This window comes from Orcinus orca, chromosome 15, assembly GCF_937001465.1.
Source record: "Orcinus orca chromosome 15, mOrcOrc1.1, whole genome shotgun sequence".
Taxonomy (NCBI): Eukaryota; Metazoa; Chordata; class Mammalia; order Artiodactyla; family Delphinidae; genus Orcinus; species Orcinus orca.
Genome location: NC_064573.1, coordinates 84,358,353 through 84,377,597, shown reverse-complemented (window position 1 = coordinate 84,377,597; position 19,245 = coordinate 84,358,353). Strand labels below are relative to the sequence as shown.

Here is a 19,245-nt window from a genome sequence, read left to right as displayed (position 1 = left end):
CCGGACGGGCTGCAGGAGGCCGGGGAGCCCGGCGGGCGTTCAGCCAGGCTCGGGGGCCGTCAGTCTGCGAGCGGTGGCAGGGGCCGGCCCCTCAGACGGGGCAGTTTTGGAGAACTGGCCCCAAGCAAAGTTACACATCCAAGCGTATCCAAGTTACCACTCACACCTCGTCACAGAGAGGGAAAGGGTTTGGAGCCATCACCTTCCTCGTTCCACACCTCCACGGCCATGCCCAGGTTCCGGGCCTGAATTTCCCCTTTGTACACAGGAATTGAAGGATTCTGGCCCACGAAGCAAGACATGATGTCGGTGCCACCTGCAAACAAAAGGAGATTCAAGATTCGGAAGACCGGGACTTCCCTGGCGGTCCAGTGGTTAGGGCTCCGGGCTTTCACTGCCGAGGGCCTGGGTTCGATCCCTGGTTGGGGAAGTAGGATCCCACAAGCCACACGGCACGGCCAAAAAAAAAAAAAAAAAAATTCATAAGACTGAGACAAACTGTCCATGTTTTTTATTAATGAACAATAAAGGAGAAAGACCCCGGAGGACAAATATATACTACTCTTTCTCCAGATAAATACAGAAAAATTCCCCGAGAGCTGAGCTTCTCTTCAGGGAGGGAGCGGGGAGGTGACGTAGAAACTGGACTGAACCTCCCGTGTCCGGGTGATTTATCGTTCTGACCAGGGCTACGTGCTGAAGGAGACACCAAATAAATGACCTCTTGTGGTCGCACGGAAATCCTAGACTCAGGTTCACGAAAGTGGAAGCTTCGCCCCATCAGGCCTGTCTGCAGGAACTGCCGCGGCAGACGGGTCCCGTGCAGAGTCTCTTTGCTGTGGTTTATGTTCACTTAATCATCGGAGAAGCAGAAACCCTGTGGTCCCTGGAGTGCGAGTCTCCCGCACGAGGGCACGTGCTGGATGCGAAACACTCCGCTTCAGGGAGGGGCTCGAAAAAGGGTCGGACCCCAGGTGTCATCAAGAGGGAGTGGCATTAACGCCTGAACCTGGGCCCAGCCGGTGACAACTGCCCCCTCGCACGTGCCCGCGGTGCGGGATGCTCTGTGGGCACAGGGACACGCACGGAGCCCACCGGGGCGCACAGGGGTGGGAGACGGCAGCCCAGGGAGGAAAGGGGGGGAGGCTGTGGGCAGAGGGCATACACGGAGCCCCGACTTGGTCCCTTCCTAGACTCGGCGATCCGGACACTGGTGTCCGTGCTCCCCTTTACATCTGTTTGTAAATAAACCTGAAAAGACAGCCTTGTGATTTAAGAAGTGTCTTCTCCCTGCTCACGCTCTGTGTATGTGAACGGGGTGGGGCAGGGTGATTGAAACCCACATAAAATGCTTCGATGCTTCAACAACTGGCAGGATTAATTCCGGGCAAAATCGAAGCGTGCTGACCTGCCTCCCTCCTCCAGACACCTCGAGGTACCGGCTGGCACGTCCCATGAAGACGGGAGAAACGCGTTCACGGCCGTGACCAGCAAGCTCGGGGCAGTCTCGCGCCCCAACGAAGCACAGCGCTGGGAGCAGAAGTGCTGCTTCCGCTGCTTCCGGATTGGAGCTGGGGCGCTCGGGACAGCGGCAGGAGGACAGGCCGAGAGCCTAACAGACGTGGCTGCCCCGAGATGGGCTGGGCCGGCCCGGCAGACAGCCCCACGCCCATCCGACAGCAGCACCCCTGCCCACCAGGCGGGCTCCGGGGAGGACCAAGGGATGCGCTGGGCGGGCGGGAAGCTTGGCTCTGAGGCGGCAGGACCGGGTTTGAATCCCACTCTGTACCCAGCTAGTGGGTGGCCTCAGGCCAGTCACTTGGCACGTGTGAACCTTGTTTTCTCTTTTGTAAAGAAAATAGAATCTACCAGATGAGTTGTTTAGGATCTAAGGTTACGATCAGGGTGCGGAGTGTATGTACGTTCTCCACCCCCGGCAAAGGTTCAGCAATGGCTGACTCAGTGTTTGTAGCCTCTCCCTAGAACATAACTACCGAGAACAAGGAACATCGACCGTGCAAACGCGCATGCCCTGCTGACTGTTCACGCAGATAAATTCAAGCCGGTGGACTCGCTGGGCCACAGGGGAAGCACGCTTAACGGCCAAGCCTGGTCCCCGAGTCCTCTGGCTCTTCCAGAACCTTCTCCACGGCACAGGCACATGGCGGGGGCCGTACCTGAGATGGAGCCCAGGAGGACGCTGCTCTTGACGCACCTGTAGACATAGTCGTAGCTCTGGGCGCTCAGCGGGGAGCCGGTGGACAGGATCGTGCGCAGCGTCTGCAGACTGTGAGTTTCCACTAGAGCCAGAATCACTGAGAGATTAGAGCCAAACCCGACACCCTCTGCCTGGCTTGCAGGAACCAGGTAACAGAGTGGATCTGATTTCCGCGGCTGGCGAGACAGGGAACGGACACCCTGGGAGGCACGCTTACCTGGCTTCACGTCTTTCTCTTCCAGCACTGACAGCCACTTCGCACCCGTTCCAAGGATGGTGATGCTGGAGTTAAGAAGACACCGGAAACTCGTCAAGGCTCTTGCATATTCCAGGCACCGAAGCTCTCTCAAATTAGTGACCCATTTCGGACGAGGTTGCAAAATCCAAGACACGTCATTTTTCTGGGTTGAATTAACGCTTAATATGTAGTTGAAAGCCAGTTACAACACCTGCGTTACTCTGAGGCCAGCACTGACACGTGTGCAGAGCACCCGGGCTCCCTTTAACCTTTGGCTCTACTTAAACAACTGTCTGCACATAAACCCACCATCTTCCCAGCTGCAGGACGTTTTCTCTCGGGGGGACCAAAGGAGGCCACAGAATCAAGACCCCCCAAGTTCTGAGCGCTTGCGATCGTTTTCCAGGGAGTGGAGAGGCCGTGGGAGCTTTTGTTAGGACAGGTGCCATGCCTGGAATTCCTGACCCATCTCCCTTTCTTAAATAAGCTCACATTTTTATGAAACTTAGAAAACCACTCTTCTTCTCTTTTTGAACATTTAGAATCTAGTCCTTTATCCCCAAGTTTGCATTGAGAACAACATGTTATGCTGAGTATAAGTCATTGTGTTTTCAAGGGGAGAGTGTTACTTCATGTTCTGTTTCCTTCCTAGAAAGCTCTACCTTCCTAACTAATGGCTGTTTTCTCCTGGGGGCTGAAGGAGGCCATAAAATCCAGGTCCCTCCTGCCCCTCTGGGCGGCAAAACCCATCCCTTCGCACCTGGCTGGCGAGATTCATTCCAGCGAGACAGCCATGTGCTATCTGGCGCTTGACAGAGCTCAGAGGCACAGACACACAGAACCAGGGCCGGCTGGGCTGGGAGGGGCAGAATCCACGGCTCAAAACTACTGTCCTTCATGCCTCCGGTCCCTTTCTTTTCTTCACTTCACCGGGACACCCTGCAACCACTAAAACCGCGGACACTTCCTGGGTCGCTGTGTCCTTGGTGAAGGCTGTTTTGGGAGCTGGGAGGTCGTGGGGACCAGGAAACGTACACAATCCCCACCCCCTCCTCACTTACTCCATAAACTCGGGTAGTCTGATTAGCTGATTCCAGACCCTCTGAGAATTAAGGCGTCACCCGTATTTCAACAGGAGACCAGGGGCCCATCACATGCTGACGGACAGCAGTGACAGCCCCAGCCACAGGTAGAGATCTCCAGCCACCAGCCACACAGCGCAGCACGCGGATTTCTGCTCAGCCCCCAACCGCCCCCCTCTCCCCAAGTCGCAGGTGTCTGTCTGCAAACCGCACCCTCAGCGATGTGTAAAGACTGCCACGGCGTCCCCGGGGCTGGGCCCCAGGCCTTCTGTGTGAAGGAACGGCCAGGCCTCCCCGTCTGTCTCCAGGGCTTGGGTAAGGCAGTTTAAAAAACACAGAGCTCATGCAGCGCAGGCGCCCGTGCCTGTGTGCTCGGCGCGGTGTCTTTTTCGCGAGTGCTGCTGGGAAGCACCCCACGAGGAACGAGGCAGCTCCCCGGCTCGCCCAGCCCGGAGCCCTGCAAGGAGCCCCCTGCACACGCGGCTCCTCCAAGGCTCCGCCAGCCTGAGCCCCGGTCTCCCCGGTCTGCCCTCGACCCTGTAGTTCGCGGGGGGATCGTGTAGCGCCCCCAAGTTCAACGCCCCAACGGGGTGCCACGTCACGCGGAAGACACCCGCCCCGCGGCACAGCCCCGAAATCCCTGGGGGACCCTGCCCTCCCCCCTCATCCAGCTCCACCGCCCGAATCGACTGCCCACATGCAGCCACGAGGGCCTCCTCCCAGCCTCCGCACCACCCCCATCTCGGTCCCCTTGGGGCCTCGGAACCCGCCGCTGCCCTGGCCTGCAACACGCGTCCCGCAGTCCTAAACGTGAACTGCCTGCCCAGTTGCAAACCCGGACAAAGACCCCAGAGTTCTGCCCTGACCCCAACCAGAATGTTCCCCGGCCCAGACCTGGAGAGCCCAGCAACACACCCCAAACAAAGAGGACAATCCGTCCTTTAACCTCGTTCACGTCTGCAAAATAACTGCTCAGTTACGAAACATGTTAGTAAGCCCGTGCACTGACACGATGACAATCAACGAGGATTTCGTCCCTAAGCGCATCAACGTTATTTTAAAGAGAGGCCCTTAAATCGCACCGCGAGGCCCCTGCCCGCCCTGCCAGCGCTGAAGCGTCGCTCCTCCTGCCACAAACCCGCAGGATTTTAGGTGAAAGCACGTTTGATTTGTGTTACTTCAGCATCGGGAGGTGGCAGAGCTGGAATGAAGGCATCCCGCCCCGTCTGACCTGCCCCCTCTCCTGTCACCCGCGTGGACAGCTGGAGCGCCGTGCTGCCCTTCGGGCGCCCCTCACAGGCCAACAAGTGGCACCTGCCTCGCTGACCTCAGCAGATGAGCCCCCCCAGCCGGCTGAAAGGCCAGGCCAGAGGGGCCCTGAGGACGGCCAAGGCCACGGCTCAGCTGGCGTTCGGGGCACAGGCCAAACCGGGATGTAAGGCGGAGGCCCAGCACGTGCGTTCTACACAGACCCAAACCACAGGGCTGCGAACGCACTCCCACATGCACGCTTGCACACACACCTGCACACAATCACATGCACGCACACACACACTCATCCACAGGCATGGGTGTTCTCACACCCACGTGTGCACATACTCTCACACACCCACTTTCCTGTGCACATAAGTGTATGTGCACCTGCATATACACACGTGCGCACATGCACATACACGTGTGTGCACACGCACACCTGCACACATTCACAGACATGCGTGCTCACACTCGTGCTCCTGTGCACATGAACATACACACTCACACGTTCGCACTCAGGTGCATACACACTCACACGTGTGCACGTTACACACTCACACGTGTGCACGTACACACATGCAAAGCTGGGTCTGCCTGGGCCTTCCATCCTTCAACTTCATTAGCTCTAAGCCCCGGGGATGTACCTTTCTCTCTCCATCCCTCCTCCCGTGGCACAGGCATACACGTCCAGAGTGTCTCCTCCTGAGCGCGGCTGACAGGTATTCAGGGCAGAGATCTTCCCAGGGATTTGATTAACCTTTCACTGGCAACAAGCTCATTAGGAAATAAATTTCCTCGCTAATACTGTGAGCCAAATGTCAGGATTTAAATATCACCCAGGCCAACGTTATACTTCAAATATTAATGCCCAAGGATTTAAGAACATTAGCGGTTCCTCCTGTTTCCCCAATGTAAATGGACTCAAAGGTAACGTAATTAGAACATTTCAGAGCGTGGCTAACTTCTGGGCCACGGGAGCCCTGCCAGCTTCCGTGTTCTCGTTCTTGGAAACACGATCATTAGGCCAACGGCGACCAGCAGCCGCAGTGGCGAGAATGCGTCAGCCGCCCATGATTAATTCATCAGCAAAGAAAGTGCCGACGGAACAGGGTCTCTGGACGGTTCCTGGCGATGGCGATGAGGGGCTAGGGGAGAAGAGGGGCCACTCCACCCTTCCCCCGACGCTGCCCCTTAGCTGGCCGCTGCCTCTGCCATCAGGATGCCCGCTTGCCGTCCTGTTCACAGGACTGCGGGGAGGCCCTTCTGCAGTACCGGCAGCGGGGCATCTGGAAGCACCCTGCTGAGTCTTGGGAGACCCTCGAGGCGCTGGCCAGCCCTGAGGGCTCACAGAAAGGCGGGTGGGAAGGCTAAACGCTGGGAACGCCCCAGAGACAGACCTGCCCTCCCCTGGATGAGCATCTCCACACCGTCCCCCGAACAGGTATGTACGTTCAGCCTGGGTCATTCTCTATCACCCTTGCGGCCACGGGCCCCGCGTGAAACAAAGCTCTCATCAGCCCTCAGTCTGCCTCTCTTCTGGGTCGCAGCTCTGCAAGTTCTTAGAATCCAGAGTTACAAAAAAAAGACCACGTTCCCTCTCCCGGTGCCCGAGGTTTCAGAGCTCACCCCTGGGCCCTGAGGGGCGGGGCAGCCCCCTCCGCACTACATGGGTCTCCATGGTCGGTCCCTGTCAGGGGCGCCCACCCCTTCCCACCCTCCTTGACAGCTTCACCTACTCCTGGCACCTCCACACCCTCACACAGCCACCCCCACCAAGAGGGGGACATCGAGGGTGGCAAACCGTTCCAGAGACGGCACCCAGATCCTCAGAGCGGCCACCTTGTGGCTGAGTGTCCCGGGTACCTACCCGATCCTGTCGACCAGGTCCCAGAGCACATTGGGGGTGGGCACCAGCGGGGAGCCGTCGTATAGGACCACAGCCGCCCCCGTGGCGAGAGCAGACACCATCCAGTTCCACATCATCCAGCCGACCTGGAGCAGACAGAAGGGAACACGTGTCAACCCAGCACCGGGCCAGCTCCCCTCGGCCCCGTCACGCAGCCTCTCACATCCCCAGAAAACCACCCGATGCTGAGCCAAAGTAGCCAAGAACTGCCCGGCCCAAATGCACAACGCTCTGCCCCAGCAATTCCCGTCAACAGTTTGCGGTAAGGGGCTTCCCTGGTGGCGCAGAGGCTAAGAATCCGCCTGCCAATGCGGGGGACACGGGTTCAATCTCTGGTCTGGGGAGATCCCGCGTGCTGCGGAGCAACTAAGCCCCTGTGCCACAACTACTGAGCCCGCGTGCCACAACTACTGAGCCCGCATGCCACAACTACTGAAGCCCGCGCGCCTAGAGCCCCTGCTTCGCAACAAGAGAAGCTACCGTAATGAGAAGCCCACGCGTCGCAGCAAAGAGTAGCCCCCGCTCGCAGCAACTAGAGAAAGCCCGCGCGCAGCAACAAAGACCCAATGAAGCCAAAATAAAAATAAAAATTAGAAGAGTTTACGGCAGGGATCAACGCACACGTGTGCACTAAGACATGTCGGAGAACGTTTCCTGCAGCCTCACTGGTGACAACAAGGGACCGAAGGCAACAGAGATGCCCGTTGCGTGGTCACATGGTGCACACGTGCAGGGAACCCTGGGCGCTGCAGCAGGCAACCCAGGTCGGACGTGGGAAACAGCACCTGGCACCCAGCAAGCACTCAGGAGTCAGCCACTGTGCAGCCATCAAAAAGAACGAGGCCTGGCTCTGTGCAGAACAGTCTCGAAGACAGACCGTAAAGGGGCAGGGCCAGCCCGGCAGAGGGTGTGCAGCACCCCATTCGTATACAGAACCCCCAGCCCCACCCCTGGGCCTGCAAAGGGGCCCGAGGGGCAGGGGAGTGAGCAGGGCGGACGTGGCTGCCTCTGGGCCCTGGAAGACGCCAACCTCTCACCAAGTTCCCATGTGCTGCATGAAATGCTTACCACGTGTAAGTAGAGCATTTTTTTTTTAATTAAAAAAATTTTCACAGCCAAAGAGTGTGCTCATAGCCCCACTGACAATGGCACTCCCATCCACGCTGGGAGAATTTGTAGGCGATTCCGGCCTAAAGCAATATAGCGACAGAACAAGGAAGCAGGAATCTCTGTCCAGAGGGCAAAACAACCCAATTCCACTCCGTAAGCAACGAGGGCAGGAGGATGCCCATCCATGAGGCTGGAGCAGATGCGGCCCAGTGTCCCAGGTCACCTGGTGTCCCCAGGTCAGAATCCCGCCACCGGGGACCAGGCGGCCACGTGAGGTGGCACCCAAGTGGCGGTTAAGAATCCCCAGACAGGTCACAACAGTGTGAGTGACGCGGGGAAAAGCACGATGACCAACCTGTGCTCCCCCTTTGGCACCACGGAAACGGCAAAGGGAACCAGGGGTCACACGAGAACCTCCATTTAGTTGAGTTGCCTTTTTTTTTTTTTTTTAAGGGTTTTAACATCCTAAGTTGAGTTTCTTCTAATAAGGAATCCTTTTTACTTTTCTTTTTTTTTTGGCCTCACAGCACGGCTTGTGGGATCTTAGTTCCCCAACCAGGGATTGAACCCGGGCCCTCGGCAGTGAAGCTGTGGAGTCCTAACCACTGGACCGCCGGGGAGTTCCCAAGGAATTACTGTAATAGGCAGCACTGCATCCCGGCCACCTCACTGTCCAGCTGTTAAAGTGAGTCAGCAAGCGACAGCACAGGCCTGGCTGGGGCTGGCTGGGGGCACCCGCGGCTGCTGCTGGCACCCGGCATCCTCCACCGAAAAATGCAACAGCCCCGTCCTTCGTGGGCAGGATGCTTCCCAGAAAAGTGAACTGCTTTCGAGAGAATTGCTCTGGATCCTTGAGTCCTTCCATTGTCCCCTCACCGTGTCCCAGGGAGGCAGCTGAGTTGGAGGTCAGCGTAGCTGTGGCTGCGCCGGGGGTGGGGTTCTGCAATTCAAAACGCTGCTCCATTAACGCCCCAGGGCTGGGCTTCCTGTCTGAAAGGGCCGGAGCCTGGCAGAGCCTGGCGGGGACCCAGCATCACTCACTGTTCACGATGGGGGAGGGGGATAGAAGGAAAGCCTGCAGCTGAAAGAAACCCAAATCATTTGGCCCAAAGCCCTGGATTTACGGCTGGGCACACAGGGCAACCTGCCCCTGGTCGCACGTCAGTGCTCCCTCCTGTGTCTGCAACGGGTCCTGGGGCCCTGGCACCAGGGAAGCAGCAGGGCCTGGGCCTCGACCTCCCAGGTTAGGAAGATGCCTCAGCGTTCTGCTTCCTTGAGAACTCAGACCGGAAATGGGAGCCAAATCACTCTGGAGCCCCTGGACATTTGCGGTCTTGGAAAAAGCTGATTTTGAGTTTTCTCCCCTTGGGACAAACAGCACTTCCTTCGGCTTGCTAACCTTTCACCGTCCAGGGTTCAGCGGCGTCGGGAACAGCTCCAGCGCCTTGAGCTCAAGCTCTGGTTTGATGACACCGGCTCCACACTAACCACGGGAAGGGCTGGAAGCAGGGCCACCTCCGTCCTGGGGGCAGGACCGCGGGCCTCCCACGGGCGCTGCAGTACAGCGGCGGCTCTCAGCTGCACGCGCAGCCGCCCGCAGGCCCCGCCTGGTCTCACGCCTGGATCCCCAGCCATGGAAGTAACTGCTCGAGCCACCCTGCATGCCCTTCCTCTGGCTGCTGTAAACAACGGCCACAAACCCAGTGGCCTAAGTGTACTGTCTGAGAGTCCTGAAGGTCAGGTGTCCAAACTCAGGTGTCAGCGGGGCTGGGAGTTCCTTCTGGAGGCTCCAGGGGAGGGTCTTTCTTGGCCTTTTCCAGCTTCAAGGGGCTCCCGCGCTCCTTGGCTCATGGACCCACCGCGCTCTGACCTCTGCTCTGTCGTCCGCCCCCTCTGGCTCCACCGCTCCTGCGTCCCTCTTGTAAGGACCCTGGTGATCACCCTGGGCCCCGGATAACGCAGGACACTCTCCCGGTCTCCGGAGCCGCAGCCGAATCACATCTGCAGAGCCCCTTTGCCGCATCAGGTGACACGCACAGGCTCCAGGAGTGAGGACACGGGAACCTTTGGGGCCGTTATTCTGCCTCTCAGCATGCCACCCCACGGCCTTCCAGTAAATTCCTTTTCCACCTCCACTGGTCAGAGTCCCTTTACTATTGCACATGACTAAGAACCGACCGTCCTCATGGCATCTCTGGTAAGTTCCTGTCCCCCAGGTTGAGCCACAGATTTCGTCACGTGACACTCATCCCCACCTCTACAGGCTCAAGAGACTGAATTAACAGTCTCCTCGGTTTTCTAGATTTCCCCAGGGCTCCAGGGCTCCCAGCGGCAACCGAGGTCAACACAGGGGGATGGGCCAGGCTGGTGCTCGACCTTGGTGCTGAGATTCAAGTGGGCAGCCGCCAGGAGGGAGAGAAAGAGAGCGAGAGCGAAGGATCCCGCAGGAGGGGCTGCTCGCACACGGCCCAGGGTCAGGTGCACACGGCCCAGGGTCTCACACACACGGCCCAGGGTCTGGCGCACGTGGCCCGGGGTCTGGCGCACGCGGCCCGGGGTCTCGCACACACGGCCCGGGGTCTGGCGCACGTGGCCCAGGGTCTCGCACACGCGGCCCGGGGTCTGGCGCATGCGGCCCGGGGTCTGGCGCACGCGGCCCGGGGTCTGGCGCACGTGGCCTGGGGTCTGGCGCACGCTGCCTGCGGCTCGAGCTGCGCTTCTGGCTCCTGACATGTGCAAAGTGGAAAGGCAGAAAGAAGAGTAAAGTCCTCCCTACCTGAATGAACCAAAGCCCGTCTTGGGAGGGGCGCGGAGGAGGGGGAGGGCACCCGTCTCAGCACAGCACCCGCACTCACCGTGGTGTAATACAGGATGATGTCACTGCTGGTCATGTTGCCGTGAAGAATGTGCTCCTTCAGGTGCTGGATGAGGGTCCCCTGGGGAGAAGCGGGGGAATTCCGTGTGAACCAGGCTGCTTCCTCCGAGGGCACAGAGGTGCGCGCAGCCCAGACGCTCGGCCCTGGGGCAGGAGAGGTCAAGGAAGAGGCAGAGCTCTGAGCACCCTCACCATGACGAGCAATGCTCCCGTCCCTCTGCCACCTGACCCCTAAGACTCGCTGGGGACACGAGAAGAAACCCTGACCCGACCCTGCCGGCCTGCAGGCTCTGGGCGCCAGGTGATCAGAAGCACAGGGGACCCACCAACCTCAGGCAGAGAAAAGTGAAGATCACAGAGCGGAGAGTCACGAAGATGAAGGTAAAAGGCTGGGTGCAGGGACACCTGCCCCCCCCAGACCAGGGCACTACAGGCCAGCCTTGCTCCCTCGTGGTGGACGGGGAAGACTGGATGCCTGAGCAGGACTGTCCCCGGGGTGCACAGCCGCTGCTGGGTCTGCAGCTCCGAGAGCCTCGGATCAGAGCTCAGGGACTCCTTGGCCGAGGGGTAGCTCAAGACCCTGCTTTCAGCTCACACGCCCAGTCAGACCCCTCTCCCAACCCCGACATGTGATCTATTACTTTTCACTTTAATGTTCACTGGGCAGTATATTCGCTTGGACCAAAACTCGAAAGCATACACCATGACAAGCCCCCGTCCCCTCCTGCAACCAGTAACCGTATATGTTTCCCGCGTACATTTCCAGGCATGTTTCTTGCCTATCTGCGTGTATTTATTTATGCTGGTTTTTTATCTGGACGCACTGTCCTGCAGTTTGCTTTTTCCATTTATCATACAGGGAGTTTCCTGCATGGTGTTTCGTACGGCTGTATAGTATTCCACTGCTCAGACCCCACTTGTTCCAAATGACTGTGTCGCCTGTGGCTCACAGGGAGGACAGGAAGCTTCCCAGCCCCAAGCACAATGCGGAGAGCAGAGCAAGGGGACCCTGAACCAGCTGTTTCATCTCTCGGTTTTCCCATCCTTTCAATGGATCTCACGCAAGATCCTAAGGCTAGATCAGGGACGCGGCCCCTCCGAAGCCCCTGAAAAGGCCAACCACTGCGCTCAGTCTGGCCACAGACGGGAGCCGCCAGCTGACGGCAACGGTGGCCCTGGGTGGTTTAGGGACTATCGGGACCCACATATTAAAACCAGCCTTGATGACCCTCATTGTACCCAAGGGAAATAAAAAACAAGCCAGGGCTTCCCTGGTGGCGCAGTGGTGAGAGTCCGCCTGGCGATGCAGGGGACACGGGTTCGTGCCCCGGTCCGGGAAGATCCCACATGCCGCGGAGCGGCTGGGCCCCTGAGCCATGGCCGCTGAGCCTGCGCATCCGGAGCCTGTGCTCCGCAACGGGAGAGGCCACGGCAGTGAGAGGCCCGTGTACCGCAAAAAAAAAAAAAAAAAAAAAAACACAAGCCAGTAGGAGGAGATGATCCCTTTCAAAGCTCAACAGAAACAATCCTACCCAGCAAATTCCCTGACTCCAGAGCCAGCGCCCCTATTCCCGAGTCTGTCCCGGACGGCACCCCGTCACCAGGCCCGCAGCAGGGACGCCTGCCCTGGGGACGGACCACACGGGGCTCAGAGAGACAGCGGTAGAAAGGCTGCTGGGAGGGAGAGCCCGTTCTGAGGGCTCCCCGAGGCCACCCTGGGTCTGCATGCAGGAGCCAAGAGCCCGGTGGCTTCACCGTGCGTGCGCTGCAGGGTCAGGGACAGCACACCCCCGCCCACCCAGCACAGTCACAGGCTTCCTCAGAAAGTCCCTCAACACAGACTGCTCTCACTCAGAGGAGGCGGGCGACCACGTGGGGACAACAAACATTTCAGGAACCCTTTCGATGAACGCTAAGTGTTCACGTGGCAAATCCACAGAAAGGACTGGGAGCTCCTGGATTATAGGAACCCGTGGCAGATCCCCCTCGATTTCCCTTTTCACTTAGACTGGCCTTTAAAGGGCATCTTCGCCCTACGGTCTGCCTCTATGAGCCCGGCCTATTCATAACCCACCACGTGCTCACCGGCTCAGCAACCTCACTCTCTTGACAGCACAAAACCCTCCTTTGCTTCTCTCTGTGTGAACTTTAACGAGTCGCGTCAACAGCTCGGCCCTTAATTTCTAAATATTTATGGCAAGTCTGAATGCTTTCCCTGAGCGTCAGGAAGTATAAGCAGCGTGGTTTCTGAATCTCAAGCAAGAAGAGTAATTTGAAAGAAGGAAGAGGGAAGCTGTTTTCTGGGCTCTTTTGTGGGCTTAGAAAGCACAGAACAGCAAACGGGGATCACAACGTCCCAACCCAACCCTGACCCTGCTGCCAGCCCCAGGGGCACTGTCGGCGGTCCCACCGCGCTGTTTTCAAGTTTCCGCTCGAGATAACGCTTGAAAACAGGCAAGGTGCTTAGTCACTTCTCTGGAGATGCAAGAGCCCAGCGAAGCCAGAATTAATATAATTTTTCCTGACTTTTCCATATTCTGAATATACCAAGCACAATGATTTTATGAGCAAACTACATTTCATCTAATACATTTTTATGTTCCACTCCCAAAAAAGGGACATTTGCTAGGAAAAGAGCACTGAAAATAAAAGTACAGTCGGGCACGGCAGGTTTTCCTAAAATGTGCTGTTTTCCCACACACACACCCCGCAACGCCCTCGCCTGCCAGGTTTCTAAAAACACTCATCTCTGTGGCCGGATATCGGGCCTCCGACCAGGCACACCAGGGGTCCCCCTCCAGGCAAAACGCGATGCCAGCAGCTATGAACACGCCCGACTCAGTGTGATAAAACAGGCTGGTAAGCAACAAGCACTTGCTCCTACAAAGAGGCCACTCTTCCAGAAATCAAGGCTTTGGCCCCCGATGTCCCCTCCCTCCCACTCCGTGGTTCCTGAGAAGTCACCCACTGTCTGTGAACAGGCTCGTGTGTATCTGGAGGTTATCATTCCTAACCTGCCATCGGATCTTCCTTGGATGCAAATCCAGGTGATGACAAAGTTGTGTTAACCTCTTTCCACGTTCTCACGAGAACACAGTGTAAAGAGCTGTATGAAGACGTTAGAGTGATTCTACGGCAGGGGTTCAAACAGCTTCTAGATGTTCTAGCAGAGAACAGCTGTAAAAGCTGAATGAGCTGGAATAAGAGAAATTCCGTATTTCATGTTCAAATACCTCCATGTGACCAAGCGATGGCTAGAAGGCTCTTAGACAATGTGAGGTTTCTCCACTCAGATAATCCTCGGGCCTCCTAGAGGGGAGGAGGTTAAAACGAGGCCGATAGGGTGGGCGCTCTTCCACCGCGATGGATGTCCTTATGAAGAGAGGAAAATTAGACCCCAAAGAGACGCCGGGAATGTGCGTGCAGAGAGGAAAGAGCACGTGAGGACAGAGCGAGAAGGCAGCCCCCTGCGAGCCGACGACAGAGGCTCAGAGGGAACCAACCCTGCCCACACCCCGGTCCTGGACACCCAGCCTCCAGAGCCGCAAGGAAGTAAATCTTCGTTGTTTAAGACCCGCCTCAGCCCGTGCTGTTTTGCTACGGCAGCCCGAGCTGACTCACACAGCACGGTAAGTCCTCCCTCGGTTAACCGCACTTTATAACATAACCCGGCGGCTTTCAAACTTTTTGACCCCAGCCCACGGTCAGACAGAAGTTTGGCGACGCTGCCTGGCACGTGCACCGTCCGTACCCACGCTTACATGACAGCTTTGAGAAAACACACCAACACCTCTTAGGACCCTTGATGAGCTGATATCTTCTCTTCTCACCTAACCTGTTTCCTTCTGTTTAAAATGCCGGCAGATGGCCAAAAAACACATAAAAAGATGTTCACCATCACTAATTAGAGAAATGCAAATCAAAACTACAATGAGGTATCAGCTCACATGGTCGTAATGGCGATCACCACAATCTACAAACAATAAATGCTGGAGAGGGTGTGGAGAAAAGGGAACCCTCTTGTACTGTTGGTGGGAATGTAAATTGATACAGCCACTATGGAGAACAGTATGGACGTCCTTAAAAAACTAAAAATAGAACTACCATATGACCCAGCAATCCCACTCCTGGGCATATACCCAGCGAAAACCATAATTCAAAAAGACACATGCACCCCAATGTTCACTGCAGCACTATTTACAATAGCCCGGACATGGAAGCAACCTAAGTGTCCATCGACAGAGGAATGGATAAAGAAGAAATGGTACATGTATACCATGGAATATTACTAGGCCATAAAAAGGAATGAAATTAGGTCATTTGTAGAGACGTGGATGGACCTAGAGACTGTTATACAGAGTGAAGTGAGGCACAAAGAGAAAAACAAACATCGTATATTAACGCACAAATGTGGAATTTAGAAAAATGGTACAGATGATCTTGTTCGCAAAGCAGAAATAGAGACACAGACACCGAGAACAAACGTATGGACACCAAGGGGGAAAAGGGGGCGGGGGGGGCGGGGAATTGGGAGATTGGAACTGACATACATACACTATTGATACTATGTATAAAATAGATGACTGATGAGAACCTACTGTAGAGCACAGGGAACTCTACTCAGTGCACTGTGGTGACCTAAATGGGAAGGAAATCCAAAAGAGAGGGGATATATGTATAACTGATTTACTTTGCTGTACAGCAGAAACTAACACAACATTGTAAAGCAATTCTACTCCAAGAAAAATTAATTTAAAAATAAATAAATAAAATAAAATGCGGGCAGGGCCCATCTGTTGGACTCACAATACCCTAAGGGGTCATGACGTATAGCATGACTGTCACCGGCTCGCCCGGCGCAGGCCTTGCCCTGGTGGCACTGTGGAGTCCCGGGACCCCGTGGCGACGGGGCCACGGCAGCTGGGGCAGCAGCCCCCCCACCGCCCGGCTCGAGGCCGGATCTCGGCGCAGCACCCCACCTGGAGAGCGGGGACGGGGTGCCGCCCTAGCCAGCAGGAAGCCCCCAGGCAGGGATGGGGTGCAGACCTACCCCAGCCGAGTGCACCATGCACTTGGGCGCTCCGGTCGTGCCCGACGAAAACATGATGAAGAGCGGGTGGCTGAAGGGCAGCTGCTCGAACTCCAGCTGAGGGGCTTGCGCACCTTGCCCAGTGGCCAGGAAGTCCTCCAGGAACACGCTGTGGGCAAAAAGGCGCAGGAGACAAACGGTGAAGGTTCTAGAACGCCTGGCGGGGCGGGGGTGCGGAAATCTGTCGAGTCCTCCCGTTCACCCCCCGCCACGTCTACCTGGGTGACGACCTAGATTCCAGGGACCTGCCTTGTCTGGAAGCTTCCCAAGAGAGAAGGGAGCAGTCGGGGCTCAAGGATTCATGCTAATTGAATAAAAAGTAACTGAGTGAAAATTTCCGGTTGCTTTTTTCTTTTTCTTAATATTGATTTATTTATTTTGGCTGCTCTGGGTCTTAGTCGCGGCAGGCATGCGGGATCTAGTTCCCGACCAGGAATGAAACCCGGGCCCCCTGCATTAGGAGCTCGGAGTCTTAGCCACTGGACCACCAGGGAAGTCCCGAAAATTTCCGGTTGCTTTATTAGCACTGCTGATGGGGCCGAGGGCTGTCTCTCCAGAGAATCTAAGCGCTTTAATAAGCACTGTGGAGGAGGACCCCTTGCATTTAACACGTTGGCTGCTTGTACGCAAACTCCGGGAGGGGCTCTGAGGTGATGCTCAAGTCCCTGGAGCCCAGGCGCACCTCCCGTTTGCTACTAACCTTCTGATTAGCAGATGCCTGGTTTCCCCAGGTTCCCCAAAGGCAAGCTAGAGCCCAGGGTGCCTGAGTCCTTCCCTTTCCCCCCAGGAGAAGGGGGGAGGAGGTGCCGGGTTATAAGCTCTTCTGACACCTGAAGGGCGCAGCCAGAAAGCGGTGCCAACCTGCGGGGCAATTGTTCTCACTGCTTCCCTGTATCCTGAGGTTTACAATGGCCAGATGCAAGTATCTGTCCAGGAACAAATACAATTCAGCCCAGCTACTGGCTCCAGCCTGAACAGCCTGCCCTGCCCTGCCCCCAGAGCTGCCGTAAAGCGCACTGCACGTCACCAAGAACCGCCGAAGGGGCTGTTTTCTGAGCAGAAACAGGGTAGCGGAAGCCACAAAGCCACCTTGGGAGAGAGGCGGTTTCTCTAGTTTGAGATCGGCGGAAACATCGATTCCAAAACCCCGGCCCTGTTCCTCCACTGGTTTAGAAGGGAGACGAAAGGGGAAAAATCGAAACTACTGCTTTGTCAAACGGAACTTTCTTTCAAGGAAGGGGGAGAAGTCAGTTAAACGCGGCCTGCAGCCAACTGCCAAGGAGAATTACTCTGAAATACAAACGGATGCACACGAAAGTGAAGAAGTGTGCTGTCTTGCATGGAAAGGCCCCCTTAAAGATGAGGATGTGGGACTTCCCTGGTGGTCTAGTGGGTAAGACTCCGCACTCCCAATGCAGGGGGCCTGCGTTCGATCCCTGGTCAGGGAACTAGATCCCGCATGCATGCCGCAACTGAAAGACCCCAAATGCCTCAACAAAGATCCCACACGCTGCATCTAAGACCCAGCGAGGCCAAAATAAATAAATAAACACATAAAAATAAATCTTTAAACAAAAGAAAAGATGAGGATGTCTCCTGGGGGAGGTGCGGCCATTTGAAATGGGCACCCCAAATAATTCTGAGCGGTAAACAAGCAGACCCTTCCTCTCCAGAGCGGCAGGAAGATTATTCACTGTGGAGCCTTCCAGCCAATGAGAGCCCCAGTCCGCCTCCACCTCCCATCCGAGTCCCATTTACACAAAGGGCCCAATCGAGTCGAATGCTCCACACAGAGAAAAACGTTTTCTTTCCATCGGTGTATAAATCACAGTAAACAGCGATTACTTTTGTTGCTTCTTCTCAAAAGGAAAAACCCAAAGGGCAGTCCCCCCACAGACGCGCAGAGGCGCTTTCGGTTTATCTGCGGCACCCAGGAATCAAAGGCTGGAGAGCGCTGGGGGCCTGCTTCCCCGGGACGGGGGGACCGGGGCTGCGGAGCTCTCCGCACTGCCTGAAGCTAAACCAAGTGGTTAACGTTACTTCTGGATGCCCTCACTTTCTATCAATCACCAATGAACACATTCAGAAAAATAAAAGCCGGGCCACCGCGAGGCCAGCAAACCGTCCTGTTTTCCTCCTGGCCTTTGTGCGTACGGTCCCATCAATAAAACCAGGGGAGCTATGTTCACGGCAGGGGTGTAATTTGTCAAGGTCGGCAGGGTTCCCACAGTCTAGGGGACAGGCCACGCCCCCGGACCTGCCTGTAAGGACCGGCACATCCTGACCCGGATGCTCCAGAGGACACAGCCCACTCTGGCCTGCAGCTGTCACCCGCCCATAATGAGACGACGTTACTGAGAGCTAACTTCACGCACGCTGCTGAGCCTGCGAGGAAGGTACTGTTGTCCCCGTTCTACAGCTGGGGAAAACAAGGCACAGAGAGGTTGACCACTGGCCCAGAGCCACACAGCTGAGGTCTGACCCCGAGCAGTGTGGCTCGAGACCATGGCCTTAGAGGAACAGCCACTTTGCCGCAGCTCCCTTCAGCCTCTGGAGCCCTGGTACTGCAGCTGTCCCCAGACCCTGCTCACCTCTCAAGGTCCCTCGGCTGTCACCTCCCCCAGGCCCCACAGAGAAGCAACCACGCCCTTCTCTCACCTCCTGGGCACTTCCTGTCCCCAACTCAGTAGCATGGCTGTGTCTACTGGGCCGAGCGGTCACAGCTCCCCCTTCCTGCGGGCGTGTCTTGTCCCCCCAGCTCGACTGTAAACGTGGGGGACAGCACATGAGCTTTAGCCCCCTCCGTGCCCCCCGGAGGGCGCTCGCACAGCGCCGCTCAGCCACGCGTCCACCCCGTCTGCCTGAGTAGCAAGACCTCCTCGCCGCCTCCCTCCCCCGCCCACGGCACACCCAGGATCCCCACCTGCGGCTCTGCCGCCGCTTCTCATGGGGCCTGGGGCCACTCAGAGACTCCTGCCTGCAGCCCAGACGCGAGGCTAAATGGACAGGTTTACCTGCGCAGGTAAACACGCCCGACCTCAGAATTCGCTCCTCTATGATGGCTTACAGAGAGATGAAAGGTGTACAACAAGAACTTTGGGAAGAATCTCAACTTGGACCAAACCATAATCCATTTTCCTAACTTCTGTTCAGAATGAAAGTGCTCACCATTCTGTTCCACGTCAAGGCCTGTGGTCTATCGGCTCATAAACGTCAGAAAAGCAAAGGAAGGTGCCATGAGCAATGGCAACAAAAAATAGGTTGTAAAATGAAAGAAAAACCCCACATATTACGTATGTGTATACCTTTGTGTGGCTGCGTGTGTGTACATACATGCATACAAATACACATACGTATGAACCACGTACACAGAAGTGTACGTGTGTGTGTGCACATACGCACATCCACACACATACGCACCTGTGGATACACATGAGTCACTGTTCAGAACTGCTGTGGCCAATCCGGGGAGC

The 19,245-nt window shown here is 56.5% G+C and overlaps 1 protein-coding gene across 4 annotated transcripts in view; it reads right to left on the bottom strand.

Moving 5' to 3' along the window:
* AACS (acetoacetyl-CoA synthetase) overlaps positions 1 to 19,245 on the bottom strand; it is a 45,013-nt gene that overhangs the window by 9,997 nt on the left and 15,771 nt on the right. For all 4 annotated transcript variants that reach the window (XM_049698602.1, XM_049698601.1, XM_033440684.2 and 1 more), the window contains exons 8-13: positions 15,734 to 15,881; positions 10,664 to 10,744; positions 6,660 to 6,784; positions 2,436 to 2,500; positions 2,178 to 2,300; positions 203 to 316 (exon numbers count right to left, since the gene is read on the bottom strand). In XM_049698602.1, coding sequence (XP_049554559.1) covers positions 203 to 316; positions 2,178 to 2,300; positions 2,436 to 2,500; positions 6,660 to 6,784; positions 10,664 to 10,744; positions 15,734 to 15,881 — 656 coding nt within the window. The remainder of the gene's footprint in view (positions 1 to 202; positions 317 to 2,177; positions 2,301 to 2,435; positions 2,501 to 6,659; positions 6,785 to 10,663; positions 10,745 to 15,733; positions 15,882 to 19,245) is intronic.